The sequence below is a fragment of the Chiroxiphia lanceolata genome, chromosome 11 (genome assembly GCF_009829145.1).
Source record: "Chiroxiphia lanceolata isolate bChiLan1 chromosome 11, bChiLan1.pri, whole genome shotgun sequence".
In the NCBI taxonomy this organism is placed as follows: domain Eukaryota; kingdom Metazoa; phylum Chordata; class Aves; order Passeriformes; family Pipridae; genus Chiroxiphia; species Chiroxiphia lanceolata.
In genome coordinates this window covers 21,384,125-21,412,085 of record NC_045647.1, presented here as the reverse complement: position 1 = coordinate 21,412,085, position 27,961 = coordinate 21,384,125, and the positions used below count along the sequence as shown (strand labels likewise).

Sequence of the window (27,961 nt, the reverse complement as noted above, 5' to 3'; positions counted from 1 at the left end):
TATATCCAGCACAGATAAACTCCACTTCCATTGAAATGAGGCTTGATTTGACAAATTCAGAAGGAATTTTGAGTCAGTAACAATTCTGATGCCAGCTTTCATCTTGTTACCTGCAATATTCTCATGGTTGGTGCTGTATTTCCTGTGTGGCCTTGTAACCATTATTCCCTGCCACAAGGCTCACTGGTCTGCCTGTAAAATGGCAGTGGGAGATAAAACACCTCATAAGAATGATGTGTCTTTACAACTTTTCACCAGTGAGCTCACTGATCTCTCTGTTGGGAATCAGAATTCTCTACTGAGAGTCTGTGTCCCTGGAGCCAAACTGGCTTGATCCTCTTTGTGTGTGACAGTGGTACCTCCCAGTGGCACCTCAAAACAAGAGCAGTTGTACTACGGTGCAGGTGTGGTGTAGGTTTGATGGGCAAGGCTCAAGCTGTGAATCAAAACAGAAGAAGGGATGTCTGCTCCTCACTGAGCAGTGAAAACACTTTGCATTGTACTCAGGTACCTGTTTTTATGATTGCACGAGCAGGTCCTCCCGAGCCACCCCTGGTTCCCTGGGCCAACCAGGGCTGTGTTATCCCGGGTGCTTCTTGAGCCACAATGACAGGCATTGTTACGGAGCCAAACCATCCGCTCGAGCAGAGCACCGGTTGTGCCTCACCTCCCCCGCTGTGCAAGGGCATCCCCGTGTCCCACGGCCAGCACCGAGCTCACCGTGAGGGTGCAATGGCATCCCCGTGTCCCACAGCCAGCACCGAGCTCACCGTGAGGGTGCAATGGCATCCCCGTGTCCCATGGCCAGCACCGAGCTCATCGCTCCGGGCCGGGTGTTCCACACAGTGTCACCTTCCGCACTTTATGGTGTTTGAGCCGCAGTGCCGGTTCACTTGCCCCTGGAGACACCACGGCAGCCCCGGCGGAACCACGACCGCACCACCGGCGGGGACATCACCGCACAACAGGCGGGGACATCGGCAGGGACATCACCGCGGACCCGGTGGGGACGACAGCGCTGCAGGGCGGGGGCACCGGGCAGCCCCCTCCTGCCTCTGCCCGCCTAGAGCAGCTCCGCGCCCCTCGCTCGCAGCCCGGGGGTCCCGCAGGTCGGAACCCGCAGCCGCAGCCCGCCGTGCCCCCGCACGGCGGGGCGAGGGCTCCGCGGGCGCGCGGCCGCGGCGGGACGGGAGCGCGCGCGAGGCCGGGGCTCGGTGCGCACGCGCGGGGGGCGGTGCTGGCGGCGCGCAGGCCGTGGCGCGGCGGGGCCGGTGCGTGAGGGGAGAGCGGGGAGGGGGGGGGACGGGACGGGACGGGACCCCTGGAGACACCCCCGGGACCCCCGTCCCCGGTGCGGGCCCTGCCGCGGTGGTCCCGGGGGTCCCGCCCGTCCCGGTGCGGCCCCGCGGGGTCCCCGCGCTCCGGGAGCCGCAGCTCCGCCCGCGGCCCTCGGCACAGGGGCCGGGTCAGGGGGGAGAACCCGCCCGGCCGCGGCCCCTCTGCAACACCGCCCTCAGCCAGGGAATGTCCAGGCTGGGGGGACCCGCCGGCACCATCCAGAACAGCCTCGGCCCTGCCCGGACACTCACCAGTCGTACCCTGTCCCTCAGAGCGTTGTCCAAACGCTCCCTAGGCTCAGACTGTTCAGGACAGTCCGTATTCAGGCATTTGGGTGCTGTGGTTTCTGCTCTTTTGCTCATTCCTCTCCTTTATTCCTGAAGCGCTCACAGCATAACAGAAACTCACAGTTTACGTCCTGAAGTTTCCTTTGTAAACTCTTTCCTCTATGACCTTTAAGAAACCTGCAAATTGATAAATATATGAATATATATGCACAAATTTATAGATTTATTAATATACAATTTATTAATATATAAAAATTATATAGATTCATAAATACAAACTTGTACATAAATATTCAGATGTATACCTATAAATTTTAAAAAATTAAGAATCTTACTTGTAAGTTCTTTTTATAAACTGTTGGCTGAGAACCATCCCCCCCGGTCTAGGGACACAGATGAACAGAGAACACCAGCACATCCTGTGTTTGTATGGTGTAAGAGTTTCAGAATTAAACTTGTATTATGGTGGAGGATTCATTGATAATTTGTTATTGCCAAGGGAATGTTGCTGAAATATGGAAAAACACTAAACCTAAACACGAAATCTTTTCTTTCCACTTTTTAGGAGGAAATATTAACATCAGGAAATGGCAGAAGCAGTTTTTCACACCCCAAGAAGGAAAAGAAGAGTTTTTGAGTCCTACGAGGGTCCCTTCCCTGTGGATGTGGGTGGGAAGGATTTCAGAATGTGCCAGGCTGAAATCATCAACAACAACGTGATTGTGAAGAACCCAGAGGATATTGAACAGCTCTATAACAAGGTGCTGCACCCTATTTGCACAGTGTTTTTAGTGTTTTAATTGCAGGTAAAGCATAGTACTGGTTAAAATCTGCTGCCTTTATGTTTTCCTGCCCCTTCAGCCTTGCATGATTCTCTGCATCTCACTTCTTTCCTGAAATCAGTACAAAACATATATTCTGGATCAAATGTGAATAGTATTTCTTATCCAAGCAAATGAATATTTTGAATGAATCGACACTGTGACCCAAAAAACAGCTGCAAAGCCTTCATGTTTGTTAATGTCTCCTTTCAACATTTTATGTAACTTCTCAAAAGTGCTTTCTTGTTTTTAAAGCCCAGGAGGTTGGAATATTAATATTTTATAAATGCTTCTGTAATTATTTTAGCTTCAGAGTGATTTATTCCTGTGTAAAATAAGCTATATTACTCCTTTTATGCCTGAGTACCATTTCAGCACCATTCTTGTGCAGTAGTATCTCTTTGGTTTCCATCGTGCATTGTCACAGCATCAATACACAGGTGGTGTCTCCTGCGTTCGTTTTGAAATGTCTGTTTGGAGATGTTGCCTGACAAATATTTAGAATTGAGGAGAAGACCAGACACCCTCCCAGTTAAACCAGCATACCTGGTTAAATCTCTCAGTGCAGGGGTTTAATACTGACCAGTTACCAGCAGATTTTAAAAAAGCTCTAGGCAAAGTTTAAATGCTGCTGAATTTTAGTTGTGTTTCAGCTGGTCTTGGCAGTCCACATATTGTAATTTGGAAATAAATTCATCTGTTTGTTAAGAGATAATAAGGATATTTTCCCTTTCCTTTGCAGGGCTATTTTGGAAAAGGAATCCTTTCAAGAAGTCGGCCGGTGTTCAGCATTTCAGACTCTCTGCTGGTTGCTAAGTGGCAAGGTAAATGTCCTCTAATAGTTCTTCACTTTTCTTCACAAGGATCTCTCTCTCCCCCTCTCTTGTGCTTGAGGAATGCCTGGGAAAAACTCAGGAACAGGAAATGTGTCATAGCTCCTCAGTGCACTCTCCTTGCCTTCCTGGGGTTGTTCCTTGGGAAGTCTGTAAGTAAAGGGATCCTTGGACTTCTCTTCAGATAACTCTCCAGTTTTTTTTGGGTTTAATCTGTAGGTTTTAGTGTCCATGAAATCATGAGGAAAGTTTTTAATCTGCTTGTGACCAATTACATCCAGTCTGCTCTTGGTTGTTTATATTGTCATTCTTTACTCATCTTTCCCGTGACAGTTAGGTCTCAATGGGCATCACTGGATTTTATCATATCCCTTCATCATTGTCTTTTTATGGGCTGGAGAAAAAAGGGTGTATTTAGTTGTTCTCTTGTGCAGGCTGTTACCTGGTTCTGCTGTGTCCTTGAATACAAGTGGGACCAAAATAGCTTTGAAGACTGAGAATGGGGGTAATTGTCAGGCTGCAGATCACCCCAGTGACCAAAACCACACAAAAACATCTTTATATTGATGAAACAATGTATGGTTTTTCTTTGTACAGGTGTTAACACAAACATGCCTATAATTACATCTCAAAAGTAAGTTAATTTGCTTTAATTTATTCTTGGTGCTTTTAGGAAACATATTATTCTGTTTTACATTTTTTCTTTCTGGTTTTCAGGTTGTTGGCTGTATAAGTGATGATTTTCTCATTATTTCATTTATAAATCACATTAGAAGAACTAGAAATAGAGTGGGGGATATTCAGTGTGGTTTTTCATGTAATCTTGCAAGTATTGATTGCTGAATAGAGACCGAGTACATGCATAGTAGGGTGTATGATTAATCGTAATAGTCATAATAAACTTGTTTCTTAGCTGAGGAGGAGAAAAAGAAGTTTCTGGGGTAGGCTCTTTAAAACAACTTCCACTTCCTTAAGGAATTGCTATAGCGTAAACTGAAGCAGCTCTTGAATTTTTATAATGCATTAATATTTTACTTTTTTAATATAAATTATCAATTAACATTGCTAGTTTGTCCACTTAGCAAAACAGAGTGTTGGACCACATTTTTATTTTGCTTAAATAGTAGATCAATTGTTAAGCATGTGCAGCTGGGTTACTCAGTTTGTTTCAATCTTATGATAATTTTTAAAAATTTACTTAAATTTGAAAATTATGCTCCTTCAGTCCTCGATTTTAGATAAGAAAAACAGTATCAATATTACTGCTAGTGCTAGTACAGTTACTACTGCTCACAGAAATACTTGCCATTCTTATTAGTCTGTCTTGTGACAGCTTTATGTGCCAGCAGTGGCTGAGCATCAGTGCAAGTGTGATTATTGGTGCTCAAAAGGCATCATGATCTGTTCCGGTAGAGATCTGGAAGTGCAAATTCTATGGTAATTAAATCATAGGACCACGAGGAGTCTGGTTTATATAACAAAGAGTACAGCACTGAATTGTACGGCTTTATTATGAGGCTTCACAGGGACTTGTGTTTGTGTTGACGCATGAAATTTGCATTTAATTGTCTCTGTAGTTCTTCATTACCTGATCTGGAATTGCTGCCTTAGGATTTTGTTCAGGAAAGTAAAGAATATTGTCCCAGAGTTGTCCAGGTTCGAGGAAGGACAGCTGCCCTGAGGTCCCTGCAGCTGCACAGAGGGAAGATTCATGTCTTCAACTGGATATTAATGTTACTTTCCAAGAGAAATAACAGAAAGGTCACTAAAAACTGTATCATAATTGAAAAATACTAGACATATTTGCAGCTTTCAGCTGCTATCTCACTGATAGGGTTATTGTTATTTCTCAGGGATATAACTGAGGTTTTTGGTTAAAAAAGGTAGCATCTGCTTAAGATTTTTACCCTGCTGTTTTTGCTATGTCATTGCTTTTTGAAAGGTACTTAGAACAGAGTTTTGAAACTACTGCTCTCAGTTGTTATCTGTAAAATAGATAAAGTGCGTGAGAGCTCTGTATGCAAACTCTTGTTGCATATTTTAATCCTGCAAGCTCTGCTACCAGGACATTTTTGGGGGGATTCAGGTTTAGGGCTCCCATGGGAGAAGGGACTTTTTGCCCAGTGAAGTTCTTGCTTCTTGAAACTACACAGTCCCTTGTGCAGGGCTCAGTAGTGGTGTTTGGGCCACACAAATTTAAAAGGCAAAACCAGAGGAGGCGAAGAATCCTGATGCTCAGTGGTGTCACCTCCAAACCCACCTCCCAAAATCTGGAGCCCCATTGCACTGGGCACAGTTGTGTTTGCACAGCAGTTGTTGGGGTGTGTTCAGATTTGCTTGTGAACTGTGCTGAATCCTCTGCTTTTAGGGGCCCTGTTTAAAAATGTTAATTAAAGGATGCAATGCTCTCCAAGTTCCCATTTCTCCTGTTTCCCAGGTACCAGCGACGTGTTCAGTGGGCCAGGAGTGTTTTGCAAGAGCAAGGCCTTGATGACTGCTCAGTTACCCAAATCCTTGAAAATTACACCAAACCTCTGGAGCTGGCAGAGGATGGAGCTGAACAAACCGTTAATAACAGAATGGGCCCACACAGAGAAAATACTGAACTTTCCAGGCAACCTTCTGGAGATGCTGGCAGTGCAGGAGCCCTGAGTGCCGAGGATCAGAATGGGGGCTCCAGGAAAGCCTGTCTGGAAGGAGATGCAGGGATGGGCCCTGTGTGTGGCTCAAAGGAACAGGAACAAGGTGACTCCAGAGGGCTGGAGGAAGGGTCCTACCAGAAGGGTGGTGCTCCTGTGCTCTGTGGCTGTGAGGGGAAGCAGAGCCCTGACCAAAGGGCTGGGCAGGGGGGCGAGGCAAAGGAAAATGCTCCAGAATATGTGTTGGTGCAAGAGGAAGAAGAAGAGAGCTTATGTCCTGAAGATGACTCTGCTTGTTTGCAAGGAAATGTAAGGAAAAAGAGTATCCCAATCTTTTAGAAAATCTCTAGCATCAGTGCTGTTTTCAGAATTCAGTAGTTTTTCCAGTTAAAAGTTTTAATAATACAGGAATTTTTTTTCTTATAGCTTGTCAAGAAGGAGAAACTGGTATGTAGAAAAAATCCATTTAGGATTTTTGAATATTTACAGCTCAGCTTGGAAGAGGTATGTTCCAAGTACAAGTTGGTTTGCTTTTAATCTGAAAAAGTAGACATTAATCTATGTTACAACATAATTTAATACCTCTTTCTAAAGTATAGGGCTCTCCTGTGTCTCCTAAGGATTTGGATTGTCTTAGTCATTAAACTCCTTTTTAATAACCTGCAAGAATTACATGATATGGTTAAAAATATTTAGGGTCCAATCCCATTTGCTTTAGATGAATAATCCCACTGGCAGAGAGACCAGTGATCTAAGTGTAAAAATACCAGGAATATAACATTTAAATAAATCCTTTTTCAGTTGTGCTGCCTCTAAATATATTAGTTTTAACACCGGGCCCCCAGGAACGTACACCACAGGCAGAGATGGTTTGTAGTTTGTAGATTTTTCTGCGTCTGTTGAAATGTAAAGGTCATGATCACAAGTCTCGTGACATGAGGACTCTTGTATAAAATTAATTTGAGCCTTTGTTCTTGCATGGAACATAAACCACAGGAAGAAATGAGATATTAGTTAAACTTACTCTGTTTATTTTTTCAGGCTTTTTTCTTGGTGTATGCTCTGGGATGTTTAAGTATTTATTACGGTGAGGTAAGAGATTGGATTAATTTTGGGTTACTGGGGATACCATTAGTCTGGATACAGTTTGGTCTGAAATTTTTAGTTAATATAGCAGTAATTTATGCTGTTAATTCTGGAGGAGGTAATACCAAACAGAGTAATTGGGAAGTTTTTCTTGTAAGTCATGGTATTTCTGTTTATGAAATACCGGTCTGAAAGTTTTAAGTTTAGCCAGACAAATATAATTAAGCAGAGTCCTTTTGCAGAGGAAGGTTTTTTGTTATAGTTTAGGCAGGAAACATGGGAAGGGCAAATAAGGGAGAAATAATACCTGATATGGCAACATTCTTTGGAGCTTTAAGCATTAATCTCCAAGTATAACAAGCTATTGTTAATGTCATGGCAAAATAATTGAAACCTGTGCTTCTAGTTTGAGATTGATCAGCCTTTCCTTTAGATAAGGGTATTGTGGGACTGATTGTGAAATGCTAAAAGACCCACCAAATAGAGCAGCAGGTTTCTGGAAGTCTTGTATTTAGGGATTCTGTATTTCCTTGCCGGCAGCTCCCACTGTGTGCAGCAGCCTGTGCTGGTTGTGCTGCGGTGTTGCTGTCTGGCTGTCCCGGTGCTCTGTGTCTGTCTGTGCAGTCCCAGTGCCCTGTGTGTGCTCTGCAGGAGCCCCTGACCATCGTGCAGCTGTGGGAGGTGTTCAGCGAGGTGAAGCCTGATTTCAAGACCACCTACATGGCCTATCACTATTTCCGCAGCAGGGGCTGGGTGCCCAAGGTGGGGCTCAAGTACGGCACCGATCTCTGTGAGTACCTCCTCACGTGGAGCATCTGCACCTCCCTTCTCCTCAAGCAGGGCAGGGCTGCAGTGCCACAGGGGAATTCAGGCACTGCAGCAGCCTCTGCCTCTTGCCCTTGGCAACAGACGTTTTTGGTTGGGCTGTGGGTTGTCAGTAAAGTTGGGATGTGAGTGGAAAATCCCATCCCAGAGTCAGTAGCTGAAGAGGCAGCTTGAGAGGCCTGTTGTTTGCCTTCATGAGGTTAATAATTCCTGCAGGATTCCACTGGAATTCCCTTCCCAAGTGCCTCCATCCCCTTCTAAACACACCCTCTGCAGTGTCAACGTGACAGTCCCTACAATAACAGGTTTGAATCCAGATCCAAATTCACAAAGTCCATGGATCTCATTCATCCCAGTTAATAGAAGCTGGACTTGTGCTGAACTTAGTGCTAAGACTGTTTCTCTGAGTGGTTTTTCTCAGGGCTTTTTTTTGGATAGAGGGAGAAGGGATTTGTTTCTTTGTTAATGGTTGGGAGTTTAATCTTACAGAAATTATTAGTACTGTCCAAAATCCCTTGCTAAGTAGTTCAAGAACTACATTTAGCTCATGTGCACACAAACAGTACAGTAAAGCCTGTCATTTCAGGAGAATGTGCATTAAAGGAGGTGTTTTTTAATGATTGCTTGCAAACCAGCAGGTGTTTTAATGCTGCTGATGTAGTTATACATTCTGGGAGTTGTGCTGAGCTCATCCTTGAGATAGTGAGTGGCTTTGGCTGAATTCATCCTTGCTGTTCTTACACCCTGGGTTGTGGATGGGGTTTTGCTGTTGATCACCTGATGTACAGAGAAACTGATACGAGTTAGTTCACCTTTCATTTGTGTGTTGGCCTGAATTTGCTGTTTGGTCACTCACTGTCTTTGGATTTGTGCCAGGCCAAGGAAGTGGAGTAGTTTAAGGTTTGGAAGAGCTCTGCCTTAGTCCTGAGCTTCTGTGCAGCACCTTCTTAGAGCTGGTATTACTAAAGTTGGTGATAATGGATAATTTTCAAGTCATGGTTGTCATGAATGAAGTGCTGCTCATCCCCCCCTTGACAGGAAAAGCTGTGTAAGAAAAACTCTGCTAGTTAAAGAAAGTCCCCTCTTACAACCCCCTGGCAAAGGGAAGACAGGAAATGTAACCCTTTAACTCAGTGACATCAGTCCAGCTGGGAGGAGTCTTGTGTACCCTTGTATGAAGAGGGACCTTTTAGAGGGTCTGGTGGGCAGTATGTAAGAACCTGTGCCTCTCCTAAAACTTGTGGAAAATACTTGTTTGGAACAGAAATGTGATGGCTTACTGTCATTTTACTTGTACTCCAGTGGCTCAGCTTCTGTTGTAAATACAATGTCAAAAACATGAGTGTGTTGCAGAAAAATTCCATCCCAAACTTTTTCCCACAGCAACAGCAAACTGTCCTTTGGCTCTTCTGATTTATCTACTCCAGCATTTTTTTGTCTCTTCCCTCTTTCTACTCTTGCTGGAACAACTTAATTCTGAGCAGGATTCAAAAGCATTGAAGTTTTGTCTTGTGTAATTAAAACTTAGAAACCATTTGACAATATTGATTGACCCTGGTATTAAACTGATGGGAACTCTGTGATTATCAGACTAAGGTGTTTCTCTTCCATTTCAGTGCTGTATCGAAAAGGCCCCCCCTTCTATCATGCCAGGTTTGACATTCTTGTTTCTGTCAAATTTCTTTGTTTCAAATTAGATTTCTTTCACACATTCTCACTGCTTTAAGTACGTATTCATCACTCAAAATATACTGCTGGATGTATTCATACTGGGAATGTGAAAATCCTTTTAGTAGAGGTACTAAATGACACAATTTAATTGAATTTAAGTAATAGACATTAAAAATTAGAAGTTGCAGTGAGCATATTTAACACTTGTATGATGAATGCACTCAGGAAAGTAACTTGATTTATAAGTAAATAAGTAAAACTGACTTTGGAAAAGATATGGTATGGGTAACTTACGTAATTTGGGAGAAGAAATTTTAAAGGGATGATAATTGTCTTTATTCATTAGCTAGTGAGGTAAAATAAATTGGTTAAAAATGTCAGCTTGGCATTCATAAGAGAATGCTCCAGACATCAGGGTGAGGACGGCAGGTGCCATTGGGCATATTTCCAACTTCATTGTTTCTTCTCTTTTCCTTGTAGAAAGAGACTGGAGTTTCACGATTTGCTGCCTCCTTGCTGGCATATTGTTTAACACCAGTTTTTAGCCTCTAGTTCTTAAATCTTCTTGCTAAAATGGTAATTTCTTTCACTTGACTGTGCTGTGTGCTCTGTTGTGCAGTTACTCTGTCCTTGCTGAATTGGTGGATGATGATTTCCAAGGATCTCTCCGCAGACCTCTCAGCTGGATGTCCCTGTCTGGGCTCAACAGAACAACTGCTAATGCTTCCAAGGTCAGTGTTTAAAACAGCTTTAACATGATAACGGGACAGTTGAGCTCCCAGGAGCAGGAGTTGGAGTGAGGCTGGGAAGAGAATCCTTCTGCTGAACAACACGTTTAGTTACCAGTGGGGAAACAAGTTTCCTTGGTCAATATCTGTAAAGCTTATTAAAGCTTTTTACAGATTAATTCTGTAAAGCTTATTAAAGTTCTGGTGCCTGAAGGAGTGTTAAAAGCTGTGTGAGGAACAGCAGAAAGACCTGAGGGACACTTGTTTCCTGATGCCACTTCTGTTTTTAAAGCCTTCTCCATCTACCAGGATTTTCTTTTGAACAGAGAAGCTTGTTTTCCTCTGTGCTAGAGCTTTGAGCACAGTGCTTCCATAATCCCTTTGAATTCCTGTGTGTGTTTGCTGGTTGCCAACAGGAGCTAATGCTCTGCTATTTGATTAAACCCTCTGACATGACTGCAGAGGAGATGTCGAGCCCAGAGTGTATGAAGAGGATCAAGGTCCAGGTGAGTAGTTCCTGCTCTCTGTGCCATGGGTGGCTTTGCCATGGAGCAGCTCCACAGCTCCTTGGGAGAATTGTCCCTGCCTCTTTGCCTTGATTTGGATTTTTCAAGTGCAGCTGCAATAAAATAATTAGATTCCTTCATGCCCCACGGCATGAGATGGGCATTGCAGGCTCTCTAAAAACTTCACATCTTCTGATCTAAAGTTTAATGTTGCTGTTACTGTCAATGTAAGCGTTTGCATGGGGAAACGGGGGTGCCTGTGGAGACTGCAAGGTTAATATCTGTTCAAAAATGAAGGGAGAAATATGTGTGAGACCAGCTCATGTCAGGAAGAAACACAGTCATCTACTAAAATTTCTCAGTGGTCACATAATACACATCAATTTTAGAGACCTAATTCCCATCCCTCACTGATTATCTGTAGCTTTGGGGTTTTTTCCATAATAATTCCGGTTTTATTTCAGGAACTGATTGTCAGTCGTTGGGTTTCTTCCCGCGAGCGCAGTGAGCAAGGTGAAGCTTAACTGACTGCATAGGAAAAAGTCACTTTTTTAAAACCACTTCTTATTGTTTTTTACCTGATCTCATGATGACCCATTGCCTCAGAACAGCTCCTGTCTACACATACAGTTGGTTTGTGTAAATGCTATTTAAAGTGAGGTGTATTGTGTTTACTGGGGACAGTGCTGTATTGGAAAACATAACTGAGCTATAGTGATACATATGAAGGGGAGGAAAAATTAAAGCTGTGTTCCAGTTCAAAGCAGAAAATAAAAATAAAATATGAAAGTATAAAACGAGTGGTGGCTACACTGCAGTAATTAGTAACATTTAACTTTTTAAATATTAATATTTGTTGCTATTTTAAATGTTAATATTAAATAATTTTTACTTCTCTGGCAAGTGAAGGTGTTAGAGCTGAATGATCTGACTCCTGAATGTCTGCCAAATGCCTGAGCAATGAGGGATTGGACTGTTTTCTGGGAATACCTGTTCAGAGTTGAGAATTGTAAGGCTCAGCACAGGGTCCTACATTTCTTTGGAAATGAAGGCTTAAACTTGACAGTCTTCAAATTTAATGCTTAAAAACCAGCAGTAATTATAGTGAATCAAATAACCTGTTAGAGTATCATTGGTAACTTTCCTCAACCAAAACCTGACTTCATAGCCTTGAGGAAATGGCAAGAGTTTGGATTTGGGGAGAGATTTGGTTGTTGCAGTATTGATTATTGTAACATGTTGTGATTGGGTGCCTGGACCCTGGGATTTAGTGCCTTATTTTCACAATCACAGCTCAGAATTGAGGAACTCTTCCCAGAATGTGCAGGGATTTTAGTGAATACTATGGGTTAAGCACCTAACAGCAAAGTGAGGTGTCGGGCACCTTTCTCCATCTGGGTAAGATGTCTTTCTTCCCTTTAAAGTAAGGGCCTCATCCTGCCCTGTGCCAGTGAGATGCCCAGCCCAGCTGAGGCCCTTTCTTCTCTTGAAAATGACTTACTGTGCAGAAAATAACACAGCTTTGCTGAGCCAGTGAGAGGAACTCAGTGCCTCTAGCTTGGCAAGTGTGAGTCTCACATTCATTACTGCTTTTTTCCCTTTTATCCAGAACCTACAACAGTTTATACACTTATTTTTGTTCCTATTGCACTGGTAGCTCTCTCTGTCCTGGCCTATCATGTCATATAGCAGATGAGGATAAACTGCAGTTTGGATGGAGTGAGGAATAGGACAGTGCTGAGATTTGCTACACTAGTGCCTGCTGTTTTCTAACTTTTTTTTGCAAGATTTAATCATCTGGAAGGCAGATTCCTAACGCTGATGTTCACTAGTGCTAAGGCACATTAGGAAAAGAAACCAGCCAACCAACCCAGCAGGTTCTGAGCTGCTTTCAAGCAGAGCCAGGAGGTTTCAGTATCAACTGTGCTGCCTTTTAAGTCTTGCTGCTTCATTCAGGAATTTGAATTCCATCTAGGCTTCCTGGCTTCCCCATGCTGTTCGGGTTTTGTGAGAACACGTTTGCTACAACAGTGAGGACGCATCAGAGCTGGTGGGAGTGACACACTTTGTGCTGGTTTCACTCCCTGTAAAAGGGGCTTTGCCTTCTGGGCACAAGACCTTTTCCTTGTCTGGTAGAAATCGTGTCACCTCGACCTGTTCCCACCAAACACAACCCCACAATCATGTTTATTTGGGCAGTTTAGATTGCAGAGCCATGTCACAAATGCTGGAAACTCCATACAACTCAAAGTGGAAAATCCTCCTGTCTTTGCTTTCATTTAATATGACTCCTACTGGAAGGATGTAAAATGAAATGTGAATTGCATAGAAGCTTTTTCAAGCTGAACAGGTGTGGAGGTGTTAGGTGTAGGGGTCAAGGTATTTTATTTCAAGCTGCAGAGGACTGTACTTCATGCTTTAGTGCTGGTGGATCAAATAACTTAGTTGTATCATTTGCCACTGTATTTATAATTTAGCACCTAACATACAGTACTTAAATGCAGTGAGGATTCTGCCTCAGAAACAGCACACCAGGATTTGTTTGTGAGCCAAATCCTGGCTGAGGGATTGTGCTGTGCACTGGGAGAGGGTGGACAGGTCTCCAACAGCAGCAGGACAGTGCATTTCAAGCTGGTTGTCCCTACTCATGCTGTGGGTGTTTTAAGTTTGGCAAGAAGTGGAAGAACACGGAGGGGGAGGCGTGTGAAGTGTGGTGTATGTGGTGTGTGCAGCTGGAGAGCACGGGGGGGGACAGGGTTAATGGGGTCTGTGTGTACAAAGGGTAAACAAACCCCCAAACATTCATGAACGCTTCTCCATCTCTGAGAAAACAAGACTTGCAGCTAGACCAAAACCAGCTTACTTCAGAAAAAATTAGAAGGGAAAAAAGCTGAAATTATTTTCTTAAACTAGAATGTAAGTGAAGTGAAATTCCACGAAGTTCTGGACTGCCCAGTTTTGAGCTCAGCATACATTCTGTGTAATGCACAACAGGTAAAAGTGCTGTTGGAGGAACTTTGTCATTTTAACTCAAATTTTTTTTAATTGTGTAGTTTTAACTCCAGGATAAATTCTGAGGAGTCTGTTGATTATTACAACTGCTAACAGATAAGACACTAAAATATCTCTTCATACTAAGCATCTGTCTTGGTTTGAAGAATAAACGTGCAAAATGTAAATTGAAAACTAAATGTATCTGGCAAAGAGGATAGATTTCTTTGTTGTTATATTTATTAGTAATCAGAGGAAAATAACTTTGCAGGTAGTGAATCTGCATTTGGATTTCAGCAGCACAGAAGCACATATTCCCTTTTTTCATTCGTCAATAATCAAATGTGACAGGAAAAAAAACATTTTGGTTTGCTATGGCTGAAGATACCATAGTTCATTTGCTAAAACCCTTAATTACACAGCAGTCTTGATTTCTGGTAGGAAGTGTCCTTGCAGAGCACACAGTGAATGTAAATAAGAAAACATTTTTGCATATGAATAGTTGCCACAGAAACTCTCTGCAGTGTGTACATCATAGATACATCATTTCACTCAAATGAACAAGGTCAGTATCCTTCAGGTTAAAATTACCTGTGTTTTTAACTAATTAGATCCTGTACCTTAACCCCTGAGATCTGGAGCCTTAAGGCTTTTCCCTGTTTCCTGCTGCAGCTGATTCAGTACAGCAGCTCATCATGCTCAGCACTGCTGCTCTGTCCTCCCTTGGGCAGGGGCACGATGTAGCAGTCCCTGTGTGCCAGCTCCTGGTGCAGGGTGAGGTACCTGGAGGCTCTTCTGCTCTGGGGGAGCACGAACCTCTCTGTGAACTCCCCCTTGCTCAGGGGCTGTTTCCCCTGCCTGCTCAAGATGTGGTTGATGAAGGCCAGGGCAAATGTGTAGCAGTTGTGCTCCTGCTCGTCATACCTGGGGAAAACACCTCCTTAGGAAGAGTTACCACTGAGCCAAGAACTCCCCAGGAACCATCCCCAGCTTCCCTTCATGCTGATGGTTAAATATATTCCATTCATCACCTGGAAAGCTATACTTTCCAGCCCAGGAACTCTGGATAGAAATGCTAATGGAGCAGGAGTGACAGCCATTTAAAATGCTTTTGCCTTTTTTTTCCTCTTTTTTTAACCTACCTGCTACCCTGTTCTAGGACATTACAGCACTTATCTGGTCACTGTCAGAATGTTCCTTGGGTTCTCCCAAATGTTTCATGTTGGCCACTAACAGCTTCAATGATTGCATTTACTCCACTCTCTCACTCTGTGCTGCATTTCCCCCTATTCCTGTGTAACTGCATTTGCTCAGACTCCTGTTTGCCACCTGCCTCACCCTCAGGCTGCTCCTGTAAGTGCCTGACCCCTGTCCCTTGTTCTCCCCAGCCCTGTGACCTATTCCTTGCCTCATGCTCTCAGTGGCTCCATGGTCTGTGCTGTCACAGGGAGTCTCTGGGAGGATTCCCTGTCAGCCCTTGGGGTTTCTGCAAGATCTGAGGGCTGTGGCTATGAAAAGTGACCCTGAGCCCAGCTCAGCAGAGCTCACTCTTCTCTTCAAAGCTCTCCTGGTTTCAGGGCACCTGAAGTGACGTGTGAGCTCCTGTTCAGTAACAAAGCTCAGCTCCTCCTTTGTGGGAAGAGTGTCTTTGGATCCAGACAAGAGAGCCAGCTCCTCTCAGTCACTGCAGGTGCTGTTGGTCCTGGCTGTGGCTGCAGTTCTTTGCAGCTGTTCTACATTGTCTTCCAGTAAATGACAAGCAATCAAGAAAATCAGAACTAGGCTCAGCCTGAACCCAGAGGAGTTACAGGATTAGTTTAGTGCAGTTCCTGTCCATTGAAAACCAGAGGAGTTAATTAAAAGAGTTTTCAGCAGTTCAGTGGTTACTGGTCTAGTTGTGGAAAAAGTAGGTCACTGTGTCAGGAGATGGTAGAAAAGTGAAGAAAAGCTTGTAGAAGAGATGAAAACTTCTGTCTGCCTTCTGCCAGTGAGGTTTTTTGACACCAAGCCAATTTTAGTATTCCCGTTAAAGCACTGGGAATTGTAAAAGTAACACAAATCCTGTTGGCTTTACAAGTCCTGTAAACATCTAAAAATTCTATTCCAAATCAAAGTCTTCCATCTCCTGGTCTGGGGAGATGATGGATGAGGTCTGAAATTTATAGTCAGCATGTACAGAATTGCTAAAAAATGCTTTTGATTTGGTGTGGGGGGTTTTCTTTTCTATTACGGCTCTGTGAAGTGACACACCCCCAGCGCCCAGGCAGGCTGTGTGTTACTTGGGCTGTTCCCAGGGACAGTCCCAGGGCTTTCCCTGGAGAGCTGCTGTGTGGGGATGTGACAGGGCATGTCTGACCTGGGCATTCACTTCAGGGCTGCATATTCTTGGTGGGACACACCAGCTTAGTTCAAAGGGTGAGGACGCCTTTCTGTATTTACCCATCCAGAGCAATGTTATGGACCAGGTAGAAGAGCTGGAAATGAGCCTGCTGCCCATTTCTCACCACTGACAACCAGAATGTCACCTGGGTGTCAGATCTGGGCAAGAATCCCAGCGTGGTCAGCCTTTAAATGCAAATACACCTAAAACTGCAGAAACCTTGAAAAATAATCCCAGAATGGCACCTGGCCCTTTGTACTGAGCAGCAGGTAGGTGATGTTTCATTAAACTGGGGGTTTCGTGCAAAATTCCCTGAAATAAACTCATTTTAGAGCTTTCACGTTCCAGCACATAAGTTTGTACTTAAAACTGAAGAATGCTGTGTTTAACCGGGCCAGGGAGGTTCAGGACAGGCTAACAGGGTTGTCCAGCCTTGGAAATGTGTGTTCTGAAGGAGCACAAGGATCTGGATGACCCTGGGGTCCAGCCCCATTTATCATCCCAGACTAAAAACTCCTTTACACCCACATTTCAAGCCACATACCTGTGAGGAAGCCAGGCCTCTCCCTCGGAAAATTCCTCCAGGAGGTTATCCCACTGCTGCAGGAGCTCCACCATGTGTGGCTGGACCAGGGGGATGGAGATGCACTGCTCCCACCCCGAGTGGGCCCTGTGCACACCCTCCTGGTCATAGTTGTACACCACCCCTGCAACACACAACACGCTGGCACTGCACAAACAGCCTTTCGGGGGTTATGTTTTGGGATGAAAGCTGTGAGTTTTCCATAATCTTGTTCTTTCTTAGGCTGGTTACACCATAGCTTCCCATCAGTGCCCAGTAGGAACTGCAGGCCCGGCTTCCACCAAAAACCTGCTCTGAGTTTCAGATGCCTTTTGGTAACAAGAACAACTTAAGCACAACCAGACTTCATTTTTAACCCCCAAATTAGACCATCTTTATATTAATTAAACACCTGAGGTGACATTTTGCAGGCTGGGCCTACTCTGTGGATAACCCAGCAGGATTTTTAATATGGCTTTTAAAATGTTTGTTTTTAATTAGGGGCATTTTTAGAACTACCAAAACCCATATTTAATTCATTGTAACTTCTTTAAAGTAGGCCTGGCTTTTCCTTTCCCTGTGTCAGGGTGGAAGGCACCTGTCCATTCCATCCAGTGCCATGTGGAATGTGGGATATGACTTTCACTGGAGCTGTGTCTGCTGCAAGGTGGGATAGATGCTTGGGCTGGGGATGTTTCCAGGGTCTCCATGACCCTCTCCTGGAGGAGCCCAGCAGAGGTGCTCTGGTGCCTGCAGCCCCCCTAGGGTTTCTCAGCAAAGCTGTGCCAGGCCCGGGATGCTCCGAGCTGGGCCGGCCCCAGGAGCACAGGGGGTGAGGGGGCGGCTCTGGGCATACGGTGTCCTTACCCCGGGAATCGGTGATCCCCACGTGCAGGTCGGAGCTCCCGTCGTACCCCCTGCAACAGGAGCAGAGTGTTGGATGAGGGCTCGTCCCTCGGGAACATCCCAGCATGCGAGTGGGGGGCAGGGCTGCAGGGACACCCGGGCACGGCAGCTCCGCTCCGGAGGGGTCAGCCCTGCCCATTCCCTGCCCATTCCCATTCCATTCCTATTCCATTCCTATTCCATCCCCATTCCCTGACCTTCCCCCGGCCCTCCCCCCCCCCCAGCTCCCTGGCGCCCCCTGGCGGTCACCGCAGGAAGGACCCTCGGGTGGGCCTGACGAGGAACGCGCGGGGCTGTCCGTGTCCGTGCCGGAAGGGGCAGTTCAGCCGGACCGGCGCCGAGGGCAGCCCGCCGGCCCCCAAGGCCCCTCCGCACGCGGGGCATTGCGGGGGCACGCGCCGGCAGTACAGGAGCGCGCGGCAGTGGCGCACGCGCAGCAGCGCCATTCCCCCGCGCCTCCACCTAAAGCGTCCGGGCGGGAACAACCGCCCAGTGGCGGCGGGGCCGAGCAACGGCCCCGCCCCCCGCCCCGCGGAACCCGCGTGCGCAGGACGGGGAGCCAGTCGGGCGAGCAGAGCGGCGGCACCATGAGCACCAAGCAGGTGACGTGCAGGTGAGGGGGGGGGGACGGACAGACAGGCACGGACACGCGGACACGTCCCGGACGGAGCCCCCGCATGGAACTGAGCCTCCCCAGCCCGGCCCGGCCCGGCCCGGACGGACACCCCCCGGGTCCCCCTCAGAGCACTCCCTCAGCCCCTCACACACCCACACTCCCCTCACAACTTCGCTCCCCCTCACACCCCTAAAACATTCTTCACCCCCTCGAGCCCCCCTCACACCCCGACACTCCCCCACACCCCCCTGGAACTCGCTCACAACCCAACACCTCCCTTTACTCTCCTCACTCCCCTCACCCCCCGGCTCGCCCCTCACACCCCCTCACCCCCGGCCCTGTCCCGCCTCCCCCGGCGTGGTACCAGGAAAGCAGGGAGGTTGGGGCGGGAAGGCCCGTCCGAGTGACCGGGGGGTTTCTCCACAGAAAGAGTGGCCCGGCATTAGCAGGGGCTGCCCAAGGGGGTTTGGAGCCCGCACCCCTGGAGATGTCCAAGGCACTCAGTGCCCTGGGCTGGGGGACAAGGCGGGGATCGGGCACAGGGGGGACTCGCTGGGCTCGGGGGGGCTTTTCAAACCTCCGTGATCTTGTTAGGAAAACCAAACCTAACCAAACCGGGGTGCTCTATGCTGTCCCTCCAGCAGGGCCCGCCCTGAGCCGTCTCCTCCCCCACAGGTATTTCCTGCAGGGAGTGTGTCGGGAGGGGAGCAAGTGCCTGTTCTCACACGATCTGTCCACCAGCAAGTCCTCCACCGTCTGCAAGTACTACCAGCGGGGGCAGTGCGCCTACGGCTCCCGCTGCAGGTAACACGGCACGGCGGGCTCCCTGCACCGCTCCTGCCCACCCCACACCCTGGGGGGCACAGCGGGGACAGGAGCACGAGGGCAGTTAAACCAGTCACTGAACGCGAGCTTTGCCACAGCCACAACCAGCTTTTGGATCCAGCAGTACAGTTCTGCTCTGGTGTGGCTTCAGCAATTGTTTTACTCTGTAGAAGTGAAACTTGAGGTTTCAGGTGTGTTTTTCATCCAGTTCTCCCCACAGGAAGAGCTGTTGGATGCCCAAAGCAGGGCTGCAGCTGCACATGGAATGGCCTCTGGCAGCAGGGGAGAGGGACTCTCCATGTCCCTGGAGAGCCTGGGAGCTGTTATGCTCGAGCCACCTCTACATACATCCCAGTTACAATTCCTGGGATTCCAGCTCTGCCTCGGAGCCCCCTCCTCATGCCCCCTTGGAAAGCTGAGCAGTTCCACACCTTTCCCTGGAGCCTTTGTGTTAAAACTCCCTGAGGAATGCTCTGGGAAATACAGTGTGGGGGCTGATGTTGGTACATTGGTACAGCAGGGATGTGCCCCAGGGCTCCTTCCCAGGGCTCCTTCCCAGAGGTACCTGCACCTGGGAGAGGGATCTCTTTGTAGAGTTCCCTCCCTTTGCCTGGTTCATGTGCCAGACTGGATCAGGGGGCTGGACACCAGTGATTCCCACAGCTCCCATCAGCTGCCCTGGAATTGTGTGGGACATGGCTGGGGGCTGTGTCACTCAAAAGTCTTCAAAGTGGGGTTGGTTCTGATCCAGCTGTTTTGCTGGAGTTTGGCCACTCAGTATCTGTGGGCATTGCAGGTCCTCAGCACAGCACCAGAATCAGAGATGGGCAATATTTTTGTTCCCATGAAAAATATTGTAGCATTTGGGTATGGCCGTGGCTTTAGTGGACCAGCCCCTTTACTGCCCGGGATGCTCCTGCTCTGCTGCTGGAGGGTGTTTCCATAGTTATACTGGACGTTTTGAGTCCTTCAGGAACTCAGAAGTGTGGAAATTCCACATCCTCTGCCGTGGTGGGGAAATACAAGGTCTGGGTGTTGCTGCCTGCAGGAGGTGCTGAACTGTGGCTCCTTCCTGCACAGGGCCAGTGCTGCTTGCCTGGGGAGTGGGGAGATGTGGGGGTGACAAGATCCTCTCGCCATGGCCAGTGCGGGGCCAGCGGTGCCCCTGGAGAGGGACACACGCGGCTGGGACCCTGCCGGAGGCTCAGCCCCTTGGACACGGTCCTGAGCTGCCCTTGTGCTTGCCCCCAGTGCCTGTGCTGGCTGTGACCCCCTTCTCTGTCCAAGGTACGACCACGTGAAGCTCCCGGCCCCGGGCGGGGCCGCGGCCCCGCCTCCCCCCGCTGCCCCCCTGAGCCCCCGGCAGCCCCTGGAGCACGGCCCCAGCACCCGGAGCAGGAGGGAGAAGAGGACGCTGGTGCTCAGGGACAGGAGTGAGTGGGAGGGGGCCGTGCTTGTCCTTGGGGCTGGGCGGCAGGGAGGGGGGGTGTCCTCCTTTGATTATTTGAGTTCCATGGCCAGCTACAGAGAATTCCTGCCCGATGGAGTCTCCTGCCTCAGAACACTCGTGCCTGTCCTCCCTTCCAGTGGCCTGTGGAGGGACTGGCTTTGAGCTCCCTGAGGGATTTTGTCCACCCTGATGGGCGGGTGGAGCCAGGGGGGGTCCGGCTCTGCTCCCAGACAATCAGCAACAGGACAAGAGGAAGTGGCCTCGAGCTGTGCCCGGGAGGGTCAGGTTGGACATCAGGAGGAATTTCTTCCTGGAAGGGGTGGTCAGGCATTGGCAGGGGCTGCCCGGGGAGGTTTGGAGTCCCCATCCCTGGAGGTGTCCAAGGAAGGACTGGACGTGGCACTCAGTGCTCTGGGCTGGGGGACAAGGTGAGCATCGGGCACAGGGTGGACTGCATGGTCTCACATGTCTTTTCCAGCCTAAATGATTCTGTGATTTTTTTAGTGTATTTGTAAACAGAAAGCAGCTGAAGAAATCTTACAATTGAACTTTTCAGTAGGTAATTTGGGAACATTCCTGTGATTTGTGAACAGAAGGGGCTTAGAGATGAGATTTCATTGAGAAGAAAACTTTAAAAAAGCAAACGCAGCTGTTGCTCCTGGGAAGGAGAGGCTGTGGAGTGCCCTGGGCCATGCAGTGCCTGCTTCTGTCCCCTCAGATCTGTGCGGCTCAGGAGAGGAGAAGCCACTGCCAGGGGCCCCCGGCGACAGGGGGAGCTGCAGTGAGCCTGCGGAGAGCCTGGAGGTGAAGCCCCACTCGTACCTGGAGGCCATCTGCAGTGGGCTGGCAGAGCCTGGGCCCGAGGTGCCCTGCGGGGCCGGGGGGCAGCTGTGCCCCTACTCGGCCCGGGGGCCGTGCCCCGTCGGGGAGCGCTGCCCATACCTGCACGGGGACCTGTGTGACATCTGCGGCCTCCACGTGCTGCACCCCCACGACCCCGAGCAGAGGAGGGCCCACGAGATGGTAAGGACAGGGCACCCTGGGGGGCTTGGCTCACTGCAGGGCTGGGTGTTGGCTCTACAGTGTTTTGTAGCAGAGCCAGTCCCAAAGAGCTGCCGTTGTATTGCTTATCCAGCTAGAGAATGGTTCTAATAGTGGTGTGTTCAAGCATCTGGGGCTTAACTGGGAGCAGTGATGCAGGAATCACCTCGTTTTTTCCTGTTCCATCCCTGTCAGCGACTGGCCTGCAGCCCTCTCCCAGCACACTGAAACTCTACCAGAATGCCCGTTGCGGGTCAGCCGGTGCCTCGGTGCACGTCACAGACACTGGGACAGGAGCTGGGGCTGCTGTACTCTGGGATGGCCCTGCTGGGGCAGCTTGGCACCTGCTCCTGGCTGGGGCTGGACCCAGGGCACAGGCAAGTGGGGACACATGGGAGGGAGCACAAAGATTTTGGAGCTGAACTTCCAGGCACTGGTGAGGCATTGGCTGGGTAAGGATGGGCTGAAGGGTTGCTCGTTCCTCTTCCTGGCTACCAGGTTTACATTAGGGCTAGCGAGGAGCAGGAGCAGAATCTAAGGGGTTAAAAAGCTCAGGGTTTGTGCACTCTGTGTGTACTTTTGAGATGTGCTGCTGCAGGAATGCTCCCTCTTCCCAGGAGCTGCTTGGTGCCTGGGTCAGTGTCCAGGTACTGATGCTCTCAGAAGCAGAGCTGTGTGCTGGATGAGGAGCTGCACTAGTCAGACGTGCTACTAATGGGGAATTATTTTGTGTCCTTTGTCATTATGATTAAAGTTTGAAGTCTTGTAAATTTATATTACTTTTCAAGCCCTGAGACCTTTGAAAAGTAAAGAGGTAAAACTGTGCAGGTATGAGCAGCAGCTCACCTTGTGGTTATGGATTGTCACTGTGGGGATGAGAAGTGCTGGAGGAAAGCCTGAAATAAGAGCCTAATGCCTTAACTGCGTAAAACTTAATATCCAGTGAGTGAATGTGGCCTTAATAATATTCAGAGTAACGACTTGAGTGTGGCACTTGTTCTGGACCCTCAATGTGATGTTTTTTTGAGGCGTTTGAAGCCTTAAATGATTCAATACCTGTTCCATGAGAGATACAGAAAGGGGTAAATGAAGAGTGCTCAGGCATCCTTATTTCTGACAGTTCTGAAGCTGCAGAGAACATTGAAGGCTGAAATAAGTGATTGGATTTAATGTTCTTGAAATGAAATGATGATGATGATGGGTAGGAGTGATGCCCTTAGTGAATGTTGTGTGTTTTTGCTGTCACAGACCCTTTCCTGAGACACTTCTGTCCCAGCCTGGCAGGGAGTGCACTGACACTGACCTCTGTCCCCCACAGATGTGCATGGCCACGTTTGAGCATGACATGGAGAAGGCCTTTGCCTTCCAGGCCAGCCAGGACAAGGTGTGTTCCATCTGCATGGAGGTGGTGTACGAGAAACCATCGGCCTCGGAGAGGAGGTTTGGGATCCTGTCCAACTGCACCCACACCTACTGCCTGTCCTGCATCCGGCAGTGGAGATGTGCCAAGCAGTTTGAGAACCCCATCATCAAGTGAGTGTTCTCCTGGGCCCTGCCACTGAGGGGCTTCAAAGGAAACTACTGAGCGGGGATTCTGGAGCTGGAAATATGAACAGAGAGCTCAAGGGCTGGCCAGTCCCAGGACTTGGCTATGAGAGCTGTCTCCAAGAGCAGCGGGACACTTGGGGTGTCCTTGGGTAACAGTTCACTTAATGCTCTGGCCCTATGTGGGAAAAGTTTGGCCCTGTCCATGTTGTTGGGGCAGAGTGCAGACATGGGGGTCCGGAGCAGCTGGGACCTCATTAACCTCTGCCCCTCACAGTGACCTGTGTGCAAGAACAGCAGCTCCTTTTCCTATGTAGGTGCTTCATTATGGGACTTTTCTCTAAATTGTGGCTTACTCCAGGTAAAGGTCCCACTAATCACAACTTTATCTGTGTCTGAGTAAATGCCTTCATCTTCTAGCTTAATAAAAAATGTATTCCAAACATGTTCCTCCTCAGGTGAGAGAATTTAAAACATCCAATCAGTTTCCTTTTTTGAGCATATCTCTCTCCTAAGTTTACAAACACGATGAGGAAAAGAAATATTTTCATTCTTCTGCCAAAATAGACTTTTCTGCACAACTTTTACTACAACTTTCATTGAAGTGAATGTCAGCTCATTGCATTTCCAAAGGCTGAGACACCTTCATTTGTGTTTCTCCTCTGGTTTGGCTTCCTGCTGCAGGAGGGCTGCAGCACTCACCGAGCAGTGACAGTTTGTTTCTGCTGATCTGCTGGGATTGGCAAATACAGGTTTCTGTGCATTGAGGAAATACCTGTTGCTTTTGTTCAAGTCTAGAACCAAACAGGAGCCTTGACTGCACTGAGCTGGATGATTTTAAGTGAAACTCCAAAGCAATGCACCCCAAAGTGTGCTGTGCTAGCATGGGAGAAGGAGCTGCTGCCTCAGAGTGACAGACCAGCCCCCTCCCTTGGAAAACGCTGCTGCTGGCATGTGTAGGGAGGGTGTCCCTCCTGGGAGCAGCAGAGGTAACAGGCATCACTGGTTTGTTCAGGTCGTGCCCCGAGTGCCGAGTGATCTCCGAGTTTGTCATCCCCAGTGTGTACTGGGTGGAGGAGCAGGAGAAGAAGAATGAGCTGATTGAAGCCTTTAAGCAGGGAGTGGGGTAAGTTCAGTACCATATACTCTGTGTGTTGTTCTTTAGATGCACGAAGGGTCAGTCAGTCACTGAGCCTGCATTTCTAAACTTCATGTAATTCCAGCCCATTGTCCAGAGAACTCCCAATCTCTGCTCACTCCTCTGCTTAACTTTGCGGCTGCCATGAAAGGGTCTGGCCTGTAATTGTAGATCAGAAATTATTCAACCTCACTGTGCTCTGAAGTGTTGAAGTTATTTCAGCTCACTTGCCAAAATTGGCTTTACGTGGCTTCTGTTTATCCCTCAGACACAATCGCCCGGAATGTTGTTGGTTACTGAGAACAAACAGGGAAGGAAAATGTAATAGTCTCCTGCAATATGGGATAAAAATTCATGGAGCTTTTGTAATGTCTGCTGGAAATGGCAGATACTCCAGGACTGCATTCCTTATATTGTCCAACAGGGATACTGGGAGCACGGGGAGAGGGCAGTGCTAGAGTGGCTCTGCAGAGCTGTGCTTGCCTGGGATGTGTGAGGGCTTTGTGGTTCACAGAGCAGGGAGATACCATTTCTTATCTCCTGCTCCCTGTTTTTAGGGTGAGCAGGCAGAGCTGGGCCTGACCCCAGTGAGCTTGGTCTGTTTTGCTGATGGTTTGCAGCTTTATTCTGTGATGTGCATCCACCTTCAAACAGGAGTACAGGAAAAAATGGGCCTTATTTAGACCCATCTTACTGTGGCTGCAGCTTCTCAGCTGCTTGAAGACCCGTAGAGCTCAGCAGAAGAGTTGAAAGCAGTGCTGCTCCATGAAACACTTAACCCAGCATCTTGTCTTCTAGTAGGCAAAATATTTCAATGAAATTAAGCACTTAAACTGCAGTTCTTCAGGTAGGGGTTGTTTTCAATCCCCCATCACTGGTTTGGTTTATTTTAGCTCCTAAAGACTTTGGATTGAGGTGGTCAGTTGTGCTCCAGAGCCTCAGCACAGTTTTTAAACAGCCCTGTTCCCAGCAAGGTCAGCCTTTGTGCCACTGCAGTAGAGGTGTAGGTGGTCTTGGAAGTCAAGTTTGACTCTTGTCAACCGTTGTATAAGAGAGAGTGTAAAAAGAGGCTTTGCTGAAGTGCTCAGCTAAGACTAATATGTTACAGGTTATGGGTAAAATGTCTTTGGTACAGAAATTCTATGGATAGAGCTCTTGGCAGTTAGTTTAATTTGAGGATTTGGTGTTGGTGGAATGAAAAAATGCTAATAAGATGCTGCTGAAGTGGAGTCTAAGCCAAGAGCTGGGGTCAGGCCAACACAGGATGAAAAAAGTCAGACCAAGAAACCTGGAAGTTTGGAAAAACCTGTTTGAGTGTTTGGGTATTCTGTTTGTTAGGGTTGATCTTTGTGCTCCATGTAGTTGCTATTGGATAGACTGTATCTATGTCTTAGGAATCAGTTCCATCACTATTTTCATATTAGCAAGTTCTGTTGCATTTTCCCTGTAGTTTCCTCTTCAGCTGTTTTCATTGTAGAACAATCCCCCCCCCCCAGGTACTGTTGTACAAACTGTGCAAAGATCAACCCTGTGAGAAGTTGCTGTGCAGCCTGGACACCTTGGCTGAACAACGAAGATGAGGAAACATAAATTAACAAAGAATTGTCAAAGGAGATGAGAAGGGGAACTGGTTCTTAAAAATGTAGTGGTAGAAAAGGCAGGAGAAAAGATATCCTAGAAAAACTGTCTGTTTGATTTATGATGCTGGTTTTTTATGTGTTTGTTTGCTTTCAGTGATCTCTGCCCTCTGTTTTGGCTGCTCTGAGGGAAGGGGAGGTCAAAGCTCTGGGTGTGAGAACTGGAGCATCACTAAGGCTGAGTCTGGGGACTGAGCTGCAGCTCCTTCCTCCCCCAGCTGGAGGCAGTAACTCTCTCTTCTCATTGAATCAGGAAAAAGCCCTGCAAGTACTTTGAGCAAGGGAAGGGGACGTGCCCCTTTGGTGGGAAGTGTCTGTACCTCCACGCATACCCCGACGGCACCCGCGCTGAGCCCGAGAAACCCCGCAAACAGCTGAGCTCCGAGGGCACAGTGCGGGTGAGCAACGCTGGGGCACTGCTCTGGCACCCCCTGCGGGGAGCAGGGACTACTGGGAATGTGCTGTGCCCTGCAGGACAAGCGGAAAAAGCACCTCTCAATGCCCCTTGGGGCAAAGGTTTGTTCTTAGGGGAAGGAAAACGCACCTCATTTAACAGCAAAATATTTGCTTTATTTTTTCAGCTAGTCCTTCTCAGGGCACACCTTTCCTCGCAGCAATTCTGCCCTTACAGCTTTCAGCCACACTGCTAAAAGCTCATGTCATGTGCCTGCACAGAGGTGGCCCTAAGGGCAGTTAAAAAGGTTTAAAGCCTCCTCAGAAACTCGTTCTGGCCTGCATTTGGTGCTGGCTGTGTCCACTCCCCCTTTGTGCAGAGAGGGGTCATCACCCTGAGCTCACCACACAAACCCAGCTCTGCAATCCCAACTCGGGGCTGTTCTGCTGAGGAAGGGCTGCCAAGGCAGAGTTCAGCTCTGGGGCTGGTTCCTGCTCAGGCACATCTCTCTCTGTTGCAGTTCTTCAACTCCGTGCGTCTGTGGGACTTTATCGAGGACAGGGAGAGCCGGGCGGCGCCGGGCACGGACCAGGTCACGGAGCTGGGGGAGCTGTTCATGCACCTCTCAGGGGCTGAGGAGGACCCCACTGCTGCCCAGTGAACACAGCACAGCCCTCCACCCACAGCAGTGCAGCTATTTATTAGCCTTGCCTTTACTCTCTGCAGCACAGGTAGAACAAACGTGCCCTGTGGTTTACTGTGCAGTCCCGGTGAAGTTTTCAGATAGTTTTTGTATGGCAACAAAAATACTAAAATATATTTAAAAAAAATAAATTGACTGCATGGAAAAAAAAAATCCCTTAATCGCAAGAGGGTTTTCTCCCTCTCTGGCCCAACATATGCTGTCTTGTGAGCTGAGTGGTAGTGTAAATACAGTGCCAGGTAAAGCTTAAGCTGGTAAAAACTGTTGCTAAATAGAGTTTGGGTGCTTTTTTTTTGTTTTCTCCAGTAAATCAACTAAATGTATAACTACAAAACCCACTGGGAACAATGGTTAGTGTACATTTTTCTCCTTAAAAAGGAGACCTGAGATTTAAGACCTTATACATTATACCTCAGACAGTACCTAGAGTTCAGAATAAAGTTTACTGCACTCTTGGGGTGGATGTCTTGGGAGTGGGGCTGGACAAGGCCTGGCTCTCCCAGACAGTCCCAGTTGGGTTCCCACCCTTGTTTTACGCAAACTGAAGTGCAGGGAGGCAAGAAGTGGCTCTTGGAGCAGCTGCTGTAAAGCAAATGCAGCTGCACTGATTCAGAAACTCCAGCAGAGCAACACTGGTGTCACAAGGCAGAGCTAAATTGAACTTACAGCACAAACTGGAGCTTGGAAACTGCAGCATGAGAGAAAGGTATTGTCAGTAATCAGATCCACCGTCCTGCCCCAGAACTGGGAGTGGCTCTGCAGCTGCTCTCTGTCTCCATCTGCCTTTTCCAGAGCAAGACCAGTGATGTCAGAGGCCCAGCAGGGGTGAGGGATTTAGGCACATCTCTGCTGAGTGAACAGAGTTTACTGAATTCTGTTTTTGTTAAAAATGGCATTCATGTTTGTGCTGCAAAGGGAGTTAGATTGTGAAATTTGACACACAAAGTTAATTCTGCTCAGTCATTTGCATGAACTTTGCAGTTAAACTAAGAATTGTGTCTGGACACAGGTGAAGTGGCTGCTGAGTCACAGCATGAAC

At 47.9% G+C, this 27,961-nt stretch overlaps 3 protein-coding genes across 7 annotated transcripts; 2 read left to right on the top strand and 1 right to left on the bottom strand.

Annotated features, from left to right (window-relative positions):
* The first annotated feature begins 1,190 nt into the window (after nt 1–1,190).
* TSEN2 (tRNA splicing endonuclease subunit 2) lies at nt 1,191–11,531 on the top strand. 5 transcript variants are annotated; one of them, XM_032699068.1, is made up of 12 exons: nt 1,191–1,214; nt 2,191–2,386; nt 3,189–3,270; nt 3,877–3,913; nt 5,717–6,227; nt 6,345–6,422; nt 6,960–7,010; nt 7,656–7,794; nt 9,446–9,482; nt 10,120–10,231; nt 10,645–10,734; nt 11,199–11,531. In XM_032699068.1, exons 2-12 carry the CDS (start codon nt 2,213–2,215, stop codon nt 11,256–11,258), a joined length of 1,371 nt encoding a protein of 456 aa, XP_032554959.1. In that variant the 5' UTR covers nt 1,191–1,214; nt 2,191–2,212; the 3' UTR covers nt 11,259–11,531. The 5 variants fall into 5 exon arrangements, 4 of the variants coding, with proteins under 4 accessions (XP_032554959.1, XP_032554957.1, XP_032554960.1 ...); XM_032699066.1 differs by lacking the exon at nt 1,191–1,214 and adding an exon at nt 1,217–1,271; XM_032699069.1 differs by lacking the exon at nt 1,191–1,214 and adding an exon at nt 1,228–1,271 and having other exon boundaries at nt 6,345–6,365.
* Nucleotides 11,532–13,943: 2,412 nt separating this feature from the next.
* Nucleotides 13,944–18,019, bottom strand: MKRN2OS (MKRN2 opposite strand). The gene is made up of 4 exons (XM_032699070.1): nt 17,823–18,019; nt 17,535–17,584; nt 16,650–16,812; nt 13,944–14,649 (listed from the first exon to the last, which is right to left on the bottom strand). Exons 1-4 carry the CDS (start codon nt 18,017–18,019, stop codon nt 14,403–14,405), a joined length of 657 nt encoding a protein of 218 aa, XP_032554961.1. The 3' UTR covers nt 13,944–14,402.
* Nucleotides 18,020–18,091: 72 nt separating this feature from the next.
* MKRN2 (makorin ring finger protein 2) lies at nt 18,092–27,188 on the top strand. The gene is made up of 8 exons (XM_032698719.1): nt 18,092–18,186; nt 18,865–18,993; nt 20,302–20,447; nt 21,183–21,487; nt 22,824–23,038; nt 24,066–24,176; nt 26,079–26,223; nt 26,740–27,188. The coding sequence occupies exons 1-8, from the start codon at nt 18,161–18,163 to the stop codon at nt 26,878–26,880; spliced, it is 1,218 nt and encodes a 405-aa protein (XP_032554610.1). The 5' UTR covers nt 18,092–18,160; the 3' UTR covers nt 26,881–27,188.
* Nucleotides 27,189–27,961: the final 773 nt, after the last annotated feature.

Bases quoted from the DNA above. Each gene is read 5' to 3' on its own strand.
- TSEN2 (XM_032699068.1), top strand. From the start codon at position 2,213: ATGGCAGAAGCAGTTTTTCACACCCCAAGAAGGAAAAGAAGAGTTTTT. The intron at 6,228-6,344 runs GTAAGGAAAAAG...TTTTTCTTATAG, and splicing joins CTGCTTGTTTGCAAGGAAAT to CTTGTCAAGAAGGAGAAACT. The intron at 6,423-6,959 runs GTATGTTCCAAG...TTATTTTTTCAG, and splicing joins TACAGCTCAGCTTGGAAGAG to GCTTTTTTCTTGGTGTATGC.
- MKRN2OS (XM_032699070.1), bottom strand. From the start codon at position 18,019: ATGGCGCTGCTGCGCGTGCGCCACTGCCGCGCGCTCCTGTACTGCCGG. The intron at 17,585-17,822 runs GTGACCGCCAGG...CTCCTGTTGCAG, and splicing joins ACCCGAGGGTCCTTCCTGCG to GGGGTACGACGGGAGCTCCG. The intron at 16,813-17,534 runs GTAAGGACACCG...TGTGTGTTGCAG, and splicing joins GGGGATCACCGATTCCCGGG to GGGTGGTGTACAACTATGAC.
- MKRN2 (XM_032698719.1), top strand. From the start codon at position 18,161: ATGAGCACCAAGCAGGTGACGTGCAG. The intron at 18,994-20,301 runs GTAACACGGCAC...TCTCTGTCCAAG, and splicing joins GCCTACGGCTCCCGCTGCAG to GTACGACCACGTGAAGCTCC. The intron at 21,488-22,823 runs GTAAGGACAGGG...TGTCCCCCACAG, and splicing joins AGAGGAGGGCCCACGAGATG to ATGTGCATGGCCACGTTTGA.